Consider the following 21,410-nt stretch of genomic DNA (forward strand, 5'->3'; position numbering starts at 1 on the left):
AATCATGCATAATTTGGGGCTTTAACATATTTATTTTATAACTTATTGTTTTTGCTACCATATTAATGTGTTAGTAGTTTACTGGGTTCCAGTCCCCTTGATGGCTGACATTAAAATGACTTTTTTTGTACTGTAAGTACATATTTTTCTTTCCTCAACATCCACACAAAACTCTGACCACACAGGGAAATTCTGTGGTTAATTTATTACATTTAAACTCAGTAAAGACTGAGTATAGGAGAGTTCATTTGCTCTACCCAGTGCTACACTGGACAAATCTCTTCATAGACAGTTACAGTAATTATTTTCTGATAAGGATAAAAATGGACAAAGTGTTGGGGAAGAATATGAGTTTTATAGCAATGATTTGGGGAACTTTATAGCAATGATTTTCAGCTGGTGCTGCATCTTTGCGAGAATTTGTGGGTTCACAGGAAGAGATTATAAGTGTAGTAATTTTCAGAGTGGGATGAAAACTGTGACCTCAGACAAGAAAACTTTCAGAGCACTAACTCTGACCCCATCCAAGAGATTCTGGCATTTTTCCTTAGCTCTGTTTATTATGGTTTAAGTAATATTTTATCCAGAGTATTAGTTAGCAGAACTTCATCTATGCAATCACTCATTTTCCAGTCTGACCACTTCTTCCTTTACTAAATATTTTTTTTATTTTATTTAAATTAGGTAAACTACAGGCAAAGCATAGACAAGCTGAAGTACAGCTCTGTTGCGAGCACTCCACAAATTGCTCAAGCCAAAATAAATGCTCAGCAGCTCAGCGATGTAAGTTCTGCCACCATTAGCCACTGTTGTTTAGTAGAATAATGAGATAATTTGATTTCACAGCATTTGTAGCCTTATCTGTTTTATTCTTGATAGTTCTTCAGCAGATTCATAGCCAAACCAAGAATACATGTTGAATGAAATCACTTTCAAAAATGTGGCAAGCATACCAGTAGATCTAATATTTGTCTCCACTTTTAAGATTTGTGCCACTGTCCTTTTTTAAGAAATTATTTTCTGTGTATTTATTAAGGCAAGGTTTTAAATTATATATTCTGTATTTAAAGATAATCAGTAGCTCTTTTATTTATAGAATAGGTTTCTGCTTTCTATGCCTAGGTAAAAGTTAGCCTTGTTGCCTTCATACTTGCATCACAAATTCCTATGAGTGTATTTATAATTTATGGCACAAATAACCTGAAATTCAACAGCTATCAATCAATCTAATGGTTATATTTTTATTAAGTTAAAAATAACTGAATTTCTTGCTGACCTTTTCAACATATGCAGTTGAACTACAGAGCCCAGTATGAGAAGACAAAAACAAATTACACTCTACCTCAGGATGTTCCACTCTTAGTGAAAGCAAAAGCCAATGCTGAGTTATACAGCGAGGTAAGTCAAACCTTGGGGAAATACTGGCATTCATGATGCTCTTAATAGACTGAAATGATTATAAAGATGATGACACTTTTTCTGGAAGCATTTAGCCTTTATCATTTGGCTTTGTACTAAAGAAGATGAAATATAGTGCCCAGAATAGAGATACAATTTCAAGGACAGTGAAACCTCTAGACTTTTTTCCCCAAGACATTTTCAGATGATCTGAATTTCTTAAAATCAGTAAAATGGTATTCAGTCCACAAAACCAACTGCTTCTTAGGTGACACTTGTATGAAGAGACAACATTTGCACAGTTCTAGTAATTCAAAGTCCACTGAAGTCAATGGAGAGGAACAGTGACTTCAGCCAGCTTGGATCAAGCCCACTGTTATTCCGTTCATAATTCCTCCCAATAAATAGTGATTCACTTAGAGTCTTGTGGGTTAAAACCAAGTGCTTGCAGGAAAAGTTGGATTTCTATTTAATCTTTAGAATATTTTTGAAACCTCCAGTGTTATAGATAATTTTGGAGGAAAAAACTCCAAGACAAGTAAGTGCAAAATGAGGAAAAAACCTCTAGATATTACTGGTGTGACTTCTATTTTTTAACCAGTTTCATGATTTTTCATGGTTCTGAGTTGTCATTAGTGCAAGTTTTTTGTGTCTTGTATTCTTCCCCTAAGTTTTATTTCAGTTGCATTGGCAGAGTGTTGTGGACTGTACTGTGTTGGGATGAGTGCTCATTGTTAGATACTGGTAAAACGTAAACATGCAAAAAGCCGAATCCAGAAACTGGGGCTTCCTGAAAACCTTCTGCCTTCATGTAGGTGCATGCATAGTATGGATGAAGGCATACTTGATCCTGCTTTAATGGAATTTCAACTGGAATCTTGAAAAAGAGCTTGAAAGACTATTACTTGAAGTTCCACTAACTTTCAGTAGTTGAAGATGTGATTCTCATGCATTTCATGGGTGTTTGTGGGATAGTGTGGGTCAGGAGTGTTCTTCTGAAGACAATCTCCTGATCACAAGGGCTGCTTCACTGACCTCTGCTTCTCACTGCGGGGTGGGCTCAGAGCACATGAGCTGGATTCCTTTGGAATGCTCTCCAGGAGCTCCTGTAAAGAGCTGCAGCTTCCAATTCAGTGCATGGGACTTGCCTGGTTATAGTTTGGGGGTGAGAAAATCCTGCAATGAGTGGTGTCTTGTCTGGTTCTTAGCACCAGCTCTTCTGCCTATAGATCAGCTCCTATAGATCTATACTATTTGCATAGGTAGACATAACCAGAGGCAATTTTGAAAAACCCTCCTTCCTCCATATCTGTTTGAAATTGAGAATTACTGGTGGATGTTCTGGGACATTATTAAGCACCTGTGAACTCCAAGAAGAAAATTTTGACTTAATCCTAGATGATTAATTAGCTCAAAATGACAGTGAACTGTGACTTAAGAAGGTCTCAGTTTGTGGACTGAGCATATTTATGCTTCTGTTTTTCTCTGAGTCATTTCCATGTTTGTTTGTAAATCCTATGTGTTTATGTATAGGTGACATGTTTCCGTCTTTCCTTTCTCAGATTAAGTACAAAGAAGGCTGGGAGAAGAGTAAGGGCCGGGGCTTTGAAATGAAACTTGATTCTCTGCCTTTACTTGCTGCCAAAGCTTCAAGGGATCTTGCCAGTGATGTATGTTACATTTAGTTACCTGGGAGTTATTCTTTATATAAGTAGATATAACACAGGGATACAAAGCATAGCTCACGTCACCTGGATTTTTAAATCCTGCATTTGGCTGTCCATCTTTCTCAATTGCTGATGAACAGTTGGAAACTTTCTCAGATTCTGCTGTAAAATTTCACTCTCCAAAAATTATTTTTAAAAGCCATGTGGACAGAGTGAAGCAAAATTTACACAATAAACCCCTAGTGAAATTCAGTGTTTTGAATTGTTTATGACCTTAAAAATAGTATTATAAACTACTACAAAGGGAATGCATATTTCTTTAGTCTGCTCCTTAACATAAACACATGTGTATAAAAACAATCAGGTTAAAGACCTCATAAGTGAGACTGACCTTGCATCTTTGGAATTTCTGAGAAAATCTGGGAAATTTGAAGTGACAATGAGAGAATCAGACTAAGCTCTTCTAAATTTTGAGCATCCAAATAACCAATGAGAAACATATTCCTTATGGCATGGGTAATTGGAAATATTCTTAGATTTATGCTGGTTTTTTTACAGATTAAATATAAAGAAGAATATGAAAAAACAAAAGGAAAAGCAACTGAGACTAAGGATTCAAGACTTTTACACTCTCTGAAGGTGGCCAAGATGAGTAGTGAGGTAAATTATTTCTCATTCTCAAAGGATGTTTTTCATAATTAGGAAACTTTCAGCAACACTGTGCAGTCTACCACTGTTCCTGCTCTCACTGTAAGAAATTCTTGGAAGCATTTAACAAAATTGGTTTCCTTCACCATCTATTAATCTGCAATGATTGCATAGCAGGGGATTTTGGGCAATGGTGTCCTTATTTGGGGGCAGGAAAATATCCTGTTAAAATAACCTGTAAAATATCCTGTTAAAACCTCAATATGAATAAAATATCATCATATTAAAACCTCAGTATAAACACTTTCGCACAGAACTTTCAAGTCTGTAAGGGTATGTTTGAAAGTAAGATGTACTGTAATAGAGAAAATGTCTCTAGAATCCTGAAAATTTACCCTGGCCTCTGTTCTGTGTCTTACAGGACCTGATTCTACATGTGTCTGGGGTTTTTTGTGCCTAATCTGCCCAAGGACCCAAACAAGAGGGGTGACTTAAGCTTTGTAATATCTGATACAGACAATCTATTTTCCTCCCTATTTCTAGATTGCCTACAAAAAGGGTTTTGAGGAGAGCAAGGCCCATTTCCACCTGCCCATGGACATGATAAACCTGAGGCATGCAAAGAAGGCTCAGGCTCTTGCCAGTGACTTGGATTACAGAACGAGACTCCATGACTACACAGTTCTTCCAGAAGACATGAAGACCAAGTGGGCAAAGAAGGCCTATGGTCTCCAGAGTGATGTAAGATGATGTGCACCCAGTTTAACTGTTAAAAAACATTACAAGAGATTATAACTTTTTCCATTTAATGTTAATTCTTGTTTCATAAGAACACTTATACTTGTGTTCCCCGTGCCAATAAATGTAATTTTCCTCTTCAGCTCCAATATAGGGCAGATCTGACATGGATGAAAGGAGCTGGATGTATCACAGAAGGAAGTCTTAATATACAACAAGCCAGAAAGGCAGGAGATTTAATCAGTGAGGTAAGCAAAGTTCTCAGGCTTTGGTCTGTTGTCCGTTCAAAGGTTCATGCACATATATTCCATTACATTATGTGGAATAAGTAAGGGATTCCTAACAAGGAATGTCTGAGAAATTCAAAAAACTGATGGGCATAATTTAGTTATTCTATAGTTTAGAAGATCCTGGGTTTTCCCTTTATATAATTATCGAAATTACCTGTGAGGTAGGAATCCCTGTAGTTATGCTTCCACCTCTTCTCGTTCTCCTGTCTATTTTATTTTGCAGATCAGCATTGAATTTCCATTGAGTTTCATGTGTTGCATGAAGTACAAAGAGGCTTTCGGGAGCAGTGCTGAAAAATTAGATATTTGTTAGCCATAGTTGAAAATTTCCTTGCTCCTTGTCAAATAGGGGCTGTGACTTTACGGGCAACTTCAGCTTTCCTTCCTTTTCATTGCTTTTGCTTTATTAATTCATGGCTTTGCACTCCATTAACCTTATGGAAGTAAACTTCCTCAGCTTCTTAGCTATGGTTGAACAGTCTCACTAGTCCTAGGAAAGCTAGAGAACAGAGAGAAGAATAAATTAGGGGAAGTTTGACAAGAAGGATAAAATCCCACTTAGTTCTGGAAGGAGGAACAGAAGCCAGTTAGTTACTGGCGATCACACTCTCTGACACCTTGGGTCTCTGACATCCTCTCACTGCTCCTACAAGGGGAAAAAATACATCTTTGAAACAAAAGAAGAGCAGCTACCTCAGATCTGGTGTCTTGCTATGGGTAGACTGACATCTGCTTCTGGGGTGTGCTGTAGTAATAATCACTTCCACAACTATTTAATCCATAATGATCTGCCTTTTCCAGCCAGTGCTGTGCAAGGCCACGAGACAGCTGACAGTCACTTAAACTAGAGACTGGTGGATATTATTTTAGAGATTTCTGTTGCCATACAAAGCCTGGTATTTTGTCATTTCTTTGCAGGATGTCACTACATTGTGTTCCGTGCAATGTGACAAAACATGCTGTTTTTAATCTGCCTCCCTCCCTTCCAGGTTTCTAAAATAAAGCGATGAGCACCTCTTTGAAGTGCTGCATGCTTTTTTAACTTCTATTTTGTGTTCCCCTAGCAGAGACACAGTGTAAACTGATCTGTTCACCCATCAGTTCAAACAGAAGAATTTTTCTCCTGAAATACCAGATAATGAAAAAAAATGCATTCTAGGTGGAATGCCCCAATTCATGACTGAACTGGTAGAATAAGAATTCAATTAAAGTATACAAGAAGTGTTTGCTTGGTCTCCCCTGTCACACTGGTCTTGAAACAGAGTCCTGCATTTCCTTGTACTGTCTCAAAGAAAGAAAGAATGCTTAGCTCGCTCTCAAATGAGTGGTGCAAAAGGTTGAGGCAAAGACATTACTTTAAAACAGGTCTGTTCTAAAGCCTTATGAAGTCAATTAAAGTTTTCCATTCACTTCAGTGTCTTTCAGATGTAAAACAAAGTGTAAAAGGGAATGAAACTACTGACAGTCTTATTTATCAAACTAAAAATTTTAGTCTCTACACACATTTGTCCATTCAATTGGATTTTATAGAAATACTGGCACCAGAGGATGAATAAAGGACAATATTTTTTCCCATATCTGACAACTGAGCCTTGTGGAGGCCTCTCATATCTGTTCATCTCAGAAAGGCCTGACTGCAATGTCTATGCCTAGCTCTGCTTTGAAAAGAGAAAGGTTTTGAGAGGATGGGGAAGATTTTGAATCCAAGTTACTTTCAGGGCTCTGAAATTGCTTGTTCTAATTTAATTATCATCTTAATAATTTAAAAATATCTCAATAACATATGCTCTGTGATTTGAACCACCCATGCATGTGCTTGAGAAGTCTCTTGTGGGGAAATGAGATAATAACACTGACTGTGTGGCTTATCAGCTCTCTTGGGTCCTGACTTAAGTCATACCCAGGTTGTGAACACCAATCACTGGTTGGTGTGCAGCCTAGGTCCTGTAAGATATGTTGTCAGCACATCTGGCACCAAAGATATCCATGTGTCAGCAGCAGTGCATTTGGCACACACTTGTGCACTGCCCTCCTCACCTCAAAATATCAGCACTGGGCAGTACTTGGAAGTTTATCTTGTTGAAACCTGTCTTAAAACTGTCTTGGGAATTTTCTGGCACTATCACTCATGTATTTTTTACAAGTGATATATTTTGGGGGAGGGCAAGTACTGTGTAGAAAATTTTGTGTAACTTGCTTTAATTTGCTGTAGAAAAAGTACAGGCAGAAGGCTGATGCTCTGAAGTTCACCAGTGTGGCTGACAGTTCTCAGATCAAGCATGCCAAGAAAAGCCAGGAACTTCAAAGTGATGTGAGTCCTTGACTGAATTTGTCTCTTTGCAAGCAGCTTAGGCATAATGTGGTCATTGCTGACATATGTACATCAGGGTGATGGTAAGACGGCCCCCAGTCATGAAGCCTTTCAATACATAAATCTTCTTCAGATTCATTCTGAAGGGTTTTATTTGTTTATTTGATTAATTCTCTCCTTGCATTCTTTGAACTATAACAACAGGAACAAAAATCATGCACCATTTGGAATGGGCATGCTACTTATCTCTCGTGTGCTGGTCAAGCTGCCTTTCTGTGTGTGCTGAAATCAGAATAGTAAATCTCATAGATTTAGGGCTTTATAGTAGGGACTTCTTTTTCTGTGGGATGTAAGAAATGTAGCACTTTGTGAAATGGGGCATATTTTCATAGTTTTTCAACAGCTCTTCCAAGAACTTCATGGGCTAAAACAGAACAATTCATTTCTCTGCTGTTGTAGCCCTGGGATATAAAATGGAGATGATTTCTACTCAGAACATAAAAGGTCCTTGATGTTTTCATTCAAAGTTATAATCTTAGTCCTCACTGGAGTATTGTGTCAGCAATTACATTTAGGTCACAAATGATCTCTGCAGATTCAATTGCTTAATGTTCTTTATTTCATGCCTAAAATTCTCTGTTTCTATGCCCTATTAAAGACTTCCATTCTACCCAAGAAGTAGCTGCAGTTTAACATCGAGTGAAATATGTTCTTGCATGCATTTTATATAGAGTATGAGCTGCTGTCAGCTTTATAGCTAGATAAGTGGCTAACTTTGGGAAATAAAATTGAGGTATCCTGATATATGTGCTATTTCACAGCTGCACTGAAATTTACCCATGAATAGTTTGGTCAACCTTACTCTCTATGTCAGTTTTTAACTCAGTATTTAACACAAAAGCTCAAGATGCTAAAAAATAACTTTCTCAAATAAGTTAACTCTTACAAATCCTTGAATTTTTGGGGTGTTTTAACCAGTATTCCTTCAACATTAAATGTTGACTACTGCTTGTTGACCCTGCTTTGCTCCCTGTCGTCAGGTTGCCTACAGATCAGGAAAAGAACAGTTTCTTCATCAATACACCATCAGCAAAGATGACCCTGTCTTCATGCTGGCCAAAGCAAATGCTGCCAATATCAGTGAGGTACTGTGTGATTCCCTCACTCCTGTGAATAGTCACAGCTGCTGTGAAATACTTGTTGTGTAGGTAAAAGTTATGTTCTTTCTCAGAGAAGGTCCTCATGTTTTAGGTATAAAAACTTGAAATTTAATTCCATACTCCTAATAAACGGCAGTCACATCTGCTGTTCTGAAGACTTGCCACTTCTAGAGTTTGAAGCTGTGCACTTTTCACATGCTTCCAGGTGAGTGGCACACTGACAGTTTCAGTGGAACCAGTGAGATATTGGGGGGCTTGCAGTAACCACAGAATCCACAGTTACAGGATGTAAAGGAAGACACCAGGATCTGATCTGTAGCCATAAGGTTTCTGGGCATGGAGTGTAGGAGGGACTCATTACTTGAGAGCTTTCACTGTGACTACAGAACAAACAGAATGGGTTGATGGTAATAAAGAAACTGTGCTGTTGTCATCTCTTTAGAAACTCTACAGGAGTGGCTGGGAGAAGCAGAAGGAAAAGGGATTTGTGCTTCGTTTGGATGCTTTGTCATTCTTGACAGCTAAGGCAAAGAGGGATCTGGCAAGTGATGTGAGTATGGACTCCATCAGCCTTCTTTTTCTTAAGACAGCTGACAGTCCAGGTTGCTGCTGGTGTTGGGGATGTGTCACATATGTCTCAGTGCCCTGAGCCACCCTCACTCGATTCATGCTAAGGAGTGATGGAGGAGTTGTCTGGGTGATTGGCATTCTGTAATTAGTCAGAAGGTTTGCTCTGAGCAATTCAGAGCTTTTCCCCACATGCTGACTGTGTTTTCCTATTCTCATTTTGATCCAAGGGTGAATTTTAGAACTCAAAATGAAGTGGAAATGTCCTGTGAAACATCATAACTTAATACATCTATGCCTGGCCAGAAAATTCCTGAAAGAGCCCTCTGACCTCTCTGCCTGAAGAATGTTGTTTTTCCTAGAGAGAACCAAAAAGAAAATATTTCTTACAGATTTTTGTGAGCATAATATTATCAAGAAAGGGATTATTCTTTATAGACACTAATTTCTAAGGCATTCCAGTTCTCTTTTGCAAACGATCCTCTTACTTGCTTGTATTGAGGACCCAGCGTGCCACGCCACTGACAGATCATTGCTTTACTCCCAGTAGGTCTGTCAGTTTAAATCATTTACCCTTGGTCTGTTTTCCTCTTCACAGGTTAAATATAAGGAAGGCTATGAGAAGATGAAGGGTAAGCTCATTGGAGTAAAAGCTGTGGAGGAAGATTCTCAGATGGCTCATTCCCTGCAGATGTCAAAGTTGCAGAGTGATCTGGAGTACAAGAAAGCCTTTGAGGGCACAAAGAGTCAGTTCCAGATCCCCATGGACATGGTTAACCTTGTTCATGCCAAAAAGGCTCAGAATCTGGCCACAGATATAGGATACAAGACATCTCTCCACCAGTACACAGCCTTGCCTACTGACAGGAGAGTGGCATGGGCCAAGTGGGCCTATGGATTGCAAAGTGATGTAAGTCCAAAACTTCACATATTTCAATACCCTCTCACCCAGCCCTTCCTCAGCCCCACTTAGGGCTGACTTTCTTCAGACATTTATGCTTGTAATGCCATGGCATCTTTATGCATCTAATTTTTCAGCTATTAAACAGTGAATATTAACAGTAAATATTAACCACTTATTTCCTCAAGAGATATATTTCAGTTGTGCAGTGTTTTGAGGAGGCTTATAACTCCATTTATGAGCATGGCTTCTTCAAAGCCTACTTCAAATGCTAATAAAACACTAGGATTCCTATATGATGTACATTTATTTTTGTTTCCTAATGTGCAGGGAGGTTAAATAATGTATGGTAATAAAACTGGTGATAAAATTCCATGTGGAGACCACATGTTCAGCTGTAATCATCAGATGAACTGTCTGATACTGTAAACAGTGAAGTTAGACTTTCCATTCTGAGGCTGTAAGTCAGAACTTATCAAGGAGACAGAGATAGAAATGTGCACAGGTATTGTTGACTGCTGAAACCTTTATGCCATCTTAGAGAAACCTGACTTACAGCCAAGTATTTGAAATTCAGTACTGTTGGTAGGAGAGATTTTGTGAGGAAAGTGAGAAGTGCTCCGGTACTCTTCTACCTTAAAGACACATGAAAAAACAAACAAAATAAAGGGTTTTCTCTCCAGTAAAACAAAAGGGTATGGTTTGGGAGATGCTATGCATCATTTTCTTTTTATAGCAAGTCATGGATTATCTTTTAAAGAGTTCTCCATATACAATAAAACTGAAGTTAGAGTAAGAATTGCAGACAACAGTAAGATGTAGACCACTTTTAAAAATTACCTTGCAAGGCATATTGCACAACTGCTGGTGAGTCCTTCTATTTCTTTCTATATTTTTTTGTTTTCCTTGCAGCTATGCAATAGTGAATAAAACAAAAGTAGACGCTAATTTGACTTCATTGTTGTTCTGGAGATGTCTAAATCCTTTAATGGCATTTTAAGTGTACGAACACCAACAATAGGACATTTTCTTACCTTTGTCAGAACCGATACAGAGCGGATTTGAACTGGATGAAAGGAGCTGGATGGATAGCCACTGGGTCATTAAATGTGGAACAGGCTAAGAAGGCAGGAGAACTCATTAGTGAGGTGAGATTTCATGACAGCATGTAACTGAATTTGCTGCATAATGTGTGCAAAATGTCTGTATAAAATTAAAATAATTTCCACTCAAAGGGGAAAGAAAAAGGCATACCACATGAAAGCCCTCAAAACCAGGGATAGGACTGGTAATTAGAGGGAAACCAGATACCAAACACATACCAGTAGGAGTCCATATAGCCTTTGCAAAAACAAAGTAGGTGACAAATGATATTATGAATAATAATGGCAATCAAACAGTGCTCAATTTCTACCCACTAGCCCACCTTTTTAATGAAGCAAAACAGGAGAGATGATGAAAAGATGGAGCCACTGGACCCAGAACCTTCTTTTATAACAGATACATGTTTCCTTCTTGCTCATTTTTCATATATATTCATGCTAGCTATTGAAATTCATATAGATATCTCTGTCTGTAGCTATCAGCCCAAGTAGTTTTCATCCTTATTTCTCCCAATAACCAATATCACTTTCAGTAGAAGGCAGACTCTAGAATAAATACTTTGTGCCTGTCCCATGAGACCTTCAAATGAAGTTCTGGTAGAAATGGTTAAAATGTTCATAGAATTCTGTTTCTGTTATTTCAGGGTTATTTCTGATATTTCTGCTGGCCAAATCTGTTTCTGTAAGAGATTGAACCTTGTGATTTTTCAATTGCTATGATGCAGGAATCATGTGTCCATTCAGTCTGCGGTATCTCAGAAAAGTACAGAAAAGTACACATCTTTTCACAACTGGCTGGTTGCTAAAACTATTTTGTCCCTCGTGTAATCATCCATTGTGAAGAAGGATGGTTTTTTAGACACAATAAACGAGATCCTCAGCTAGTGTCAAGCAAGGTAGCCTTATAAAAGCTGGTACAGTAACTGTGAATCTGGCCAGATGGAATAGTAACTGTGACTTTGTATAGGTATTCCATCTGGATGTTAGAGTAGTGAAAACTGCTGAGTAGAAATTTGACCCCCTAGGTTGTTCATCTCAACCTTATTGTGAGTACTAAGTAACGTTAGGTTGCTAGGAGCCTTTTCGTTTCTTACATATAATGACTAGTCCTTCTAATAGTGCTAAAAAGCAATTGCCAGAATATAATCTCTAGCAATTTTATGCAGAGCTGTTCTGGTCAGCTCTGCTTTGTCTCCAAATCTGATTAAGATGAGGCATAAGCCACTTTTGTTCCCTGTTAGACTCAGTAAGATTGCTCATTTTTAAGATACTACTTTTGGAAACCAAAACTTACAATACTTTAAAGTCCTTATGTGTTTTACATTGGTATTTTTAGTCTTTGAAGGGTGAAGATGTGGTTTCAAATAAACTTCTTCAGGCCACAGCTCAGTTTAAAGGAAAATGATGAACCATGAGTTTATCTCAGGCACTTGGAAATTTCAGTATGTACTATTTGGGGAAGTGATAAGGGTATTGATGGATTTAAGACAACTCCTGCAGGAAGAGAAGCTTTTAGTGACCTGGCCAAATGGAAAAAAGTGTCATTTTTTCATTGAACTGCCTACACCTTAATTATGTATATATAACAGGACCAAGAATCTCTCAGAAGCTACTATGAGTCCTTAATACCAAGCAAAATTAATATCATTATCTAGAATATATGCCATAACAATTAGGTACAGTGTCAATGACTGCACAGATTTTCTGCAGGTTTAAGGAGGCAACCTAAACCCCTAAACAATAAGTCAAATAGTTGCCATTAGCACACTACAAATGTCTATCATTTCTTGCTTAAAGGAACTATAAATTAAAAACACCATAGGTCATACTCTGTTTGAAGTAATGTAGAAAAGATTTTAAAATCCTGAGTTCTGGAGTATTTAGGTAAGCAGGACCTGGTTTTGAAATACTTTTCTTATATTTAAAGATTAATGTTAATTGGCAAAAGGTTATTGTTAAATTGAAACAAATATTAATCTGAAAGTACCTAAGACATAAAGATGAGGAAAGAAGAATAATAATTATGTTCACAAATTCACTCTAATCTCCAGCAACCTATGATTTTTCTCTTTCAAATAGCATGAAAGAGCAGCACAAAATTCACAGCTTTGATCTTTTTCTGCTCAACAGAAGAAGTACCGTCAGCATCCATATGCTTTGAAGTTTACCAGTATTAAAGACACTCCTGAGATGATCCAGGCTAGAATTAGTTATAACCAGGCTGTGGATGTAAGTTATAATGTATATACATTATGATTATAAGAGTGGTATCCTCTTTGAACGACCTGATTGAAGCACTGGCTTTCTCTCTCTTTCTTTCTGTGAGATTATCATTGGGAACCGTGAAACTTCTGTATTCTGGTGTGGTGCATCCCACAAAGAGCACTTTTCTAACTTGGATTGGGAAGAGATACCGCAGAAATTAATGGGATTTTCATACAGAAAGCACTTTCTCTCCCATTTATTTTCAGAAGTAAAATTTAGCAGTAAGACCGACCTTTGACCTTTAAAGAATTTTGGCCTTTTGATATTCATTAAAGAAGAACATGTTTGGGGTTCTTTCCCCTTTTCAAACACATCTTTCAAATTTCAGTTTCTGCATATTCTTTGGAAACAAAATGTAAGGCAGCATGACAAGGAAGGAAAAATAAATTATTTCAAGCTGTCATCCTGCTGAGAGAGAGAAATCCAGGAGGGGAAACCTTAAAGAGAAGAATTGAGGCTGTTTGGTGTTTAAACATGTTTATTTTTAATAGAAGAGCGATTTAAAAATATTGTAGACTTAACTGGGATAATACAGAAGTGAATAATAAGCAAAAGTCACTCAAAAAAGACAAGTTTCAAACATGAGAGGATGTTTTATTATGAAAATAGATATTTTTAAAGTGAAGGAGAAGATGAAAGACTTTGTGTAAAACACATGCTATTGTAATACTTTTGGTGTCTGTGCCTTTGGTTTAATTAATAAGATCCAAAAGGCTTACATCTCAGGCAGGATAAATATAAGTCATTTTGTTCCACTGAGCCACAGTCAAAATCAGTCTGGTGCTCTACTTCTTTACACATGGAGTTCTCATTAATTTTTCTCTTACAGAGCTGCAATACAAGTGGGCCCAGCTGCTAAAAAAGTGTCAGATAGGTGAAATGGAGGGTTCCATTTTAATCTAGAGGGTCTCAAACTCTCCTGCAGAAATAATGGCCTGGGAAAGGCCAGTCAGGTGCTCCAGGCATGGGTCATGTCTAAGGCCAAATAAAGGTGTCTGTCTGTACTCATCTGAAAGTTATGGTGTCAATGTAAGAAGAAAACTAGGTTAGCAAAGAAAAGCAATATGAGAAGGAGAACTCTGCATAGCCATTGCTGGGGAAGTTCAGTTAATTGCACAGAACTCCTCTTACCTGTCTGCAGACATCTGAAAGTTATCTTGTCCTGGGCCAGCTCTGTGTTCTTTCTCCAAGGGTTGGTGGGAGTGGCACACACAGAGGCCCCTTCTGTGATGGGATAAATCACCTTCTGAGGTGTTTAAGTCTCTTCCCATTGACTATTGAGCACTTCTTTGCAACTAACTCTGGAAATAAATTTGGAGTAATTGCACAGACAACTACCATCCCATTTATCAGCTGAAATTGAACATCTTTGGAAAGGTGTTTGGGGATCTTCAACTCCCTGTATTTCTGTGGAATTTCAAAGTGCTAATGGGCTACTCACTGCTGTACCCTTAATCACTACCATTTATTTTTCTTCTCCCCACTCACATATGTTAGAAGTTTTATCAAATTGATATTCAAATATCTGAATTTTCATATACATTGATTTACACACTCAAAACTTCAAGGAGCTCCTCTCTAGCATACTTTAGTTGATTAGTATATCAGACTCCCAAAGCCTTTTGAATCCATTTCGACTGATACAATTACCTGTATTTATTAATGCCTCTGCTTTTTTCTGTAGTGTTTGTTTTCCATAAACTTAATTGTTAATGTTTTTGTTTGAACTAATGATTGAACATGTAGAGAGTACTTGCTACTGAAATTCATCTCTGTTTGCAGAGACTGTACAAGGAGCATGGAGAGAGTATAAAACATCAGTATACGCCAACGACAGATCTTCCTGAAATCCTTCAGGCCAAATTAAATGCTATGAATATCAGTGAGGTATAAACCTGACCTTTAATATTTTAAAGGAAAGCGTAAATGTTGATAGTGCTTTGCTGCTTGTTCTAAACAGGAAATTGTACTAGATTTCTTTCCTTTCCCCAGTATATGATCATTCTATGATTTAAATATTTCTGAAGTAGCATGGGAATTCAGTTTTCTTATCCAACTTCACCTGCAGTAGAAAGATTAAGAATGAACAAACAGTCTTTTAAAATGGACATTTGTCTTGTGATAATTCGTGTTGTGCATTGATAATTTCATTTGTGTTTGCCCTCTGCATTGGAATAGAATGAAACCCATGTGGTAAATTTTCTAGGGTCTCAATAATGCTGCAAATGCCAGCCCTCTGAACAGCAACCCTTCTTTATTTCTGTTCCATATTTCCTAGACTCGTTACAAGGAGTCCTGGAGAAGGATGAAAGATGGTGGCTATCAGCTGAGACTGGATGCCATCCCCTTCCAGGCAGCAAAGGCTTCGGGTGAAATCATAAGTGATGTACGTGAACCCGCTGCTGAAATTGTCCAGCAGGACGTGTCAGTCACTCCAGGCTGTATCTGCCCTGCTGAGTGACTCCTGATGGAAACAGCATGTCCAACCAGCTCTGCATCTGGGAGACATCTGGCCTCAGACTAGTTAGTGCTTTTGCAGCCACAGTGAGGTGTAACTGGTAAATAAGCAAAGGCAGGTTTGTGAAAGCAAAGCTGAGCAGTTTCCCTGCTGCAGTGACTGAACAATCACAGGGATTGCAGTTGGGTGAGTTCTTCCTAGAACCCACTAAAGCTTCATTCAGATGTATTATCATACTGAATATTGTCAGAATTTACTGTATTATAAAAGCCCTTTTATTCAGGTTTTAACAGCTGGACTAATACTTATTTTTACTTCTACCCACATTTTTCTTCCTGCTTCCTTTTTAGCACAAATATAAGGAGGCATTTCAGAAAATGAAAGGGCAGATGGCTGGCTCTTGTGGCCTGGATGGTGACATTCATATTGCACATTCAGTCCGTGCAACATCTCTGCAGAGTGATGTAAGTATAAGGAAGAAGATGGAGGCATTCTTGAGTTGGTTTTCTAACTGTGTATCATTCCTCAAAGAAGATGTGGACTAGCTGTGGAATAGCCTACTTATTTAAAACTTAAGGCTTTCTGTCCTACTTTCCAGACATTTTAATATAATCGTGATATTCTTGCCATTCTTCTATGTTATTTACAGTAACATTAATTTGACAGTAAAAGAAGCCTGTGCTCTAGCACACTCCCCTGCTTCGTACCACTGCTGACTATCAGAGAATATTTTACTCTGTGAAAGCATCACTCTGAGGCAAGTTTAATTGAGAATTAGCACTGATCCTTGTACAGAAGTCAATTAAATTAGTTATCCAGTGTTTATTTTCAATTTGTTTTTCTGAAAGACCTATGGATGAATGAATTTATGGAATTTCAAGTCGGACATTTTGGTTGGGGAATGGTTCCCACCTGGTCTTGACTTGTGTAAGAATCACATCATTTGTTGTTTGCCTATAAGAAATGTAACTCCTTAATTCACTTTGAAGACTGTGGCTTGATCCAGAAGGCAGCGAAATGTATGGGAGTGTGCTCGTGGTTCTCAGAAGTGCTGGTCTTGTAGTGATGGCAGGCTTAGGCAAACAGGTAACAGAAAGTGTCTAAAGAATTAATCTGTCAGGTTACTCTAAGTTATTTGATGACCACCAGTAACTCTGGAAGTTCATTATCCTGATGGACAGCCTCAACATCTCAAATTTGCCTAATCAGATTGGGAAATGTCATATGAAAAAAGTTCTTTGAAGATCTCTGCACCTTTCTTCTTCTAGACAGAGACAAGAAGTGAAGAAAACCAACCCAGCACTGAATAGTAGTCTAAAATTATGGAACTAAACTGGCCAAATCAACAGATATTTTTACCTGAGGGTTTGCTCTAACTCTAATATAAATAAGGCTGCTTGCATATTTTTCTCAGGCAGCAGCTGTCCCTTTTTTTGGCGCTTTCTAAAAATGCAGTGAATTAGGACTTCTCTAGGCAGTTTGGGTAATTTTATGGATTCAATGCATCAAGTAACAAAAAAGTAAATAAAGAAATAACTTTAGCTTAATGGAATATAATATAGATGGCTACTTTTTGATGAAGAATAGGCTGCCACATATTCTAATTATAATAATCGATCTTTCACAGTATGGTTAAACAAGTTGGGGAAGTTGTTTTAAAAAGAATAATTTATGCTGCAAAATGGAAGAAAATACGAGGAACGTCTCTTCTGATCAAAACCTGAATTTTAATTACTGCGCTGTGTTATCTATGTAATCCGTTTCTCATCTGATAGGTGAAGTACAAGCAAGGTTTTGAGGACACCAAGTCTCACTTCCACCTGCCACTGGACATGGTGCACTTGGTGCACGCCAGGCGAGCCCAGTCGCTGGTGAGTGAGCAGGAGTACAGGCAGCTGCTGCACCAGTACACGGCTTTGGCTGACGACGTGAGGCTGCGCTGTGCCAAGAACGCCTACAAACTGCAGAGTGAGGTAATTGCAGAGTGTCCCAGGGATACCTCCCTGCTGGTGCGAGACAGCTCTGCTCCAACTCATTGACAACTGGTAGCGTGTGTAAGAGCACCAGCTGAGGGATAAGCAATGGCTGTTCCCCCTTGATTATGTGCAGGAATCAGACATTTATCTTACTGAGCAGTGGAACAATGTGTGATCACACCACTCTGAGAGATAAAGTCTAGTAGTCATTGGTGATTGGGTAGAGAAGGGTTTGCAAGTGAGGATGATTGGACAGTTGGTAAAAATACCCTTTTTAAGGTCTCTTTAACAATGCAAACCCTTTACCAACTGGGTAACTTGGTGGAGTTGTAAACCCTTTACAACTTGGTTTGGATCTGGGTGAAATTTCATGTGTACTTTCACAAGAAGGATTTGATTTGTAAGACACTTAAAAGCTCTGGCCCAAGACACATCCACTGAAATTCTGAGGATAAGCCTAAATCCCTATGTAGTCTTGGGTAAAATTAACTAAATGATGCCTTACAAATCTGTAGGCAGAGCCTTGGGCCAAGGGCTTTTCATAGATCACATTGTCCCTGCAGACCTCAGGAGGGGCTGTATCTTAAAAACATACCTGGCCACAAAATGCTACTGTATATCACCTTACACTTTCAGCCAACAGACTTAGAGATGACAGACTGTGTCCAAACAAGTGTAACATCAGATGCCAGTTGTGTTGCCATAATTTGAGTGAAACATACGCAATCAGAGATTCCGAGGCAGATTTCCATCCATTCTACTCCTCATCCTTCTCATTATCAAATGAAATAATATTGTTGTAATGTGTTTATCAGGAATCTATTGGTAACTTTTGAAAAATTAGCTTTTACAGTGAGTCTCTGCTAGGTTTGGTGGCCTGGAAAATATTTTCATGAAGTGTGTGCAGTGGTTCAGTGCTATATTTCCTTAGTGTTCCTTGCTTATGTTATGACCATTCAGAACTGTTAAAAATCAAGTCTAGTTTGTCTGCAGTTCCTCTTACTTAAGAGAGACCCCCCCCCATATATTTTCTTATGTTTTTATAATCTGATATTATTATATGTATATTTATAAATCAATAATATCTACCTGTGATTTATGTAGTATATATGAAAAAAATTCATGTACCTAGAAAATGTTTTTTCAAGGTTACAAATGGAAGACAGGAGCTGAAGCAGCATTTGGTGTTCATGAGGCTCAGTAGTCCTCAGAATCCTGCATCTGTGCTGTAGATCTGTCAGGGCTGTATTCACACAGACACATCCAGAAACACAAGATCTTAGGGCAATGTGTACGAACTCTCTGTGGTAGATACTAATTTTGATGGATTTATTGTATATTTTTGGGTGAATAAATATAGGGCATCTCAAATGCAAACTCATAATTACTTCTGCTTGGTTTTCCTTAGAATTTATATCGGTCTGACATGAACTTTATGCGAGGCGTTGGATGTATTACCCCAGGGGCCCTGGAGATTGAAGGAAAGAAGAAAGCTTCTGAACTCATCAGTGAGGTAACAAAAGAGGGTTTTGATTTCTCCACTACGAACAAGAGCTTGCCAGATGTCTTTCTATTAGACTGGGCTGGCAAAGTGACTCACTGGATAATGCCAGACTCCCTCCCCTTATGTTTGATCATTCCACTTGTGTCCAAACTGCAGATGGGTGAACCTGATGGAGTTTTAGGCTTTGCAAACTTTTCTAACTTATTTTGCAAATCTTTTCTCCTGTGTTTCAGACCCAGGAGGTCACTATTTTATGTTATTTATTTAGGAATTTAAATGGGCTTTTTCAACTAAAAACAAAGATGTACCTATCTGTAATAAATACCTTGTACTATTTCTCCAAAATTAGAATGAGCTGTGCAGTGCCCAGAGTATAACAGGGTCCTCATCTCTACTGCTTCACAGTCAGTCTAGCTTTCACCTACTGCTTTTGTGTGCTATTGTTTTTCTCCCTCTGTAAATGGACTTCTATTTCATCTGTCATGTTCTCTTCATACAGTTTCTCCTAGTTTCAAATCTTGCTTTTTTTTAGTCCATATTCACATACATTTGAAATGAGAAAAAGTAGGAGTTGTGTTCTAGGGAAAAAAATATCCCTGCTTGCAGTGATTTTGCAATTGTTTTTTCACAATTCTGACATCAGACCACAGGCCAGATGAAACCTTTTTTTCCTCACAAAAAATATACAGTGGGCTTGTCCAGCTCCTTCTGTCTCTGGACTGGGACTGGATTGCCTTTGCTGTAATTCTACTACCCTGGGCTAATGACACCGATGGATGAAATAACCTCATTACTGTTTTCAGCATATTCAGCATGGCAGCACTTTTCCTTTCACGTTTTATTCCCTATTTACTTTTCATTTCCCCTGTGAGACTTGAATGCACTGAACTCAGAATGGCAAAAGGTAAATTAGTCTAAGGATTAATAGACAAACCAGAGTTTTAAGCACAAGAAACAGAACTAGACCACTGGAACTGGAAAAAAATCCCTTATCTGACAAGGCAATTTACTTATGCTGCTCATTTTTCTTTGTGTGTGAACTCAGAGTAAATATCGTCAGCAGCCACATTCCTTCAAGTACACATCGGTGACAGACTCTCCTGGCCTCCTTCATGCAAAATTCAGCAATATGATTGCTAATGAGGTAGGCTCTCCTAACGTGAATCAGAAAATACGCTTTTCAAAATGCAGCAAGCTGAGGATGGGGAACTGGGAAAGAGACAACCCTGTTCTGAAAGCAAAATGCATCAAAAAAAGTGAAAGCATCACTGATTTGTGCTTTTTCACAGTTAGATTTTTTGTTGTTGTTTCCAAACGTTTATTACCATTTTCAATCAATCTCTTTCAAAAAGCTCACATAGTATCCATATAACAGAGTTCCATTATCAAGTTTTTTGCACAAAACAGAGACTCAAAAATCAGGACTGTGGAGTGTTCTAGAGGGAGCTCATTTGCATAGCATGATCCACCTTTGAGGGCTCCTCAAAGATCCTTTTCCTTTTTAGAAAAGCATCACTTTTCTAAATTCTGAAAACCCAAGACAAACCTATAGAAAAATGATCAAAATTATATATAGTAACTTGAAGAAAAAAAATCAAAGCTAGAAAATATGCCCAGTCTACCAGAAATGCTTGCCTTTTTATTTCACATACATTCATGATGCCCTTGACATTCTTAGGTCTACTTTTGCCGTGCTGGGAATGTAACAATGCAAGGCTGAGAATGTAGTGGTTTGGCATCATCATATATTTATAAAAATTAGTGTAAATGTCCTTTATGCCCAGCAAAAGCCCCACATCTTTATGCCTAGAAAAAAGCTTTGTCATTTCAATGATATACTCAGCTATTTTCAATGACGGCTGACTACAGTTGTCACAATCATTAACAACTTAAGTACTGCTGTTGTATTATTGAAACAAGAGAGAAAATTAATTTCAGTTGTCTCTTTGATCTCTTTCCTAGCGCCTGTATAAAGCAGCAGGAGAGGACAGTCGGCATCACTACACACCAACGCTGGGTCTGCCAGAGTTTACACGGGCAAGAATAAATGCAGCCAACCTCAGTGATGTAAGAATTTGTTCTATATTTCTTACAACTTATTTCAGATGCAGGATGAATTGTGCAGTGGCGAGAAAGATGGATAAGTAGAGGAAATTTGAGGTTTATTCTATTTATGCTTTCCCTGATATTATTATAATGATATTTATCTTCATTAGCATAAATACGGTTGTGAGTAAATTAAATCTACATAAAGAATGAGACATGTTTTGTCTGAGTTAGTAGGATTTCCCAAAGATAATTTAAAAAAAATCCTTTGATTATAAAGAATGAGACTGTAACACAGAATAACAAATGAAAGATGGTTCCTTTGTTTGTTCCTTTGTGCATTTAAAAGTAAAGCAGCAGTCTACATGTGCCTTTCCT

The 21,410-nt window shown here is 38.0% G+C and overlaps 1 protein-coding gene across 2 annotated transcripts in view; it reads left to right on the forward strand.

The window, feature by feature from the left end:
- NRAP (nebulin related anchoring protein) overlaps nt 1–21,410 on the forward strand; it is a 47,385-nt gene that overhangs the window by 17,463 nt on the left and 8,512 nt on the right. For both annotated transcript variants that reach the window (XM_066323559.1, XM_066323560.1), the window contains exons 15-33: nt 685–783; nt 1,294–1,398; nt 2,961–3,068; nt 3,624–3,725; nt 4,257–4,454; nt 4,595–4,699; nt 6,954–7,052; nt 8,093–8,197; nt 8,655–8,762; nt 9,378–9,689; nt 10,724–10,828; nt 12,914–13,012; nt 14,831–14,935; nt 15,327–15,434; nt 15,857–15,970; nt 17,282–17,479; nt 18,891–18,995; nt 20,032–20,130; nt 20,949–21,053. In XM_066323559.1, the coding sequence (XP_066179656.1) occupies nt 685–783; nt 1,294–1,398; nt 2,961–3,068; nt 3,624–3,725; nt 4,257–4,454; nt 4,595–4,699; nt 6,954–7,052; nt 8,093–8,197; nt 8,655–8,762; nt 9,378–9,689; nt 10,724–10,828; nt 12,914–13,012; nt 14,831–14,935; nt 15,327–15,434; nt 15,857–15,970; nt 17,282–17,479; nt 18,891–18,995; nt 20,032–20,130; nt 20,949–21,053 (2,379 nt within the window). The remainder of the gene's footprint in view (nt 1–684; nt 784–1,293; nt 1,399–2,960; nt 3,069–3,623; nt 3,726–4,256; nt 4,455–4,594; nt 4,700–6,953; nt 7,053–8,092; nt 8,198–8,654; nt 8,763–9,377; nt 9,690–10,723; nt 10,829–12,913; nt 13,013–14,830; nt 14,936–15,326; nt 15,435–15,856; nt 15,971–17,281; nt 17,480–18,890; nt 18,996–20,031; nt 20,131–20,948; nt 21,054–21,410) is intronic.

The sequence above is a fragment of the Sylvia atricapilla genome, chromosome 8, assembly GCF_009819655.1.
Source record: "Sylvia atricapilla isolate bSylAtr1 chromosome 8, bSylAtr1.pri, whole genome shotgun sequence".
Classification (NCBI taxonomy): Eukaryota; Metazoa; Chordata; class Aves; order Passeriformes; family Sylviidae; genus Sylvia; species Sylvia atricapilla.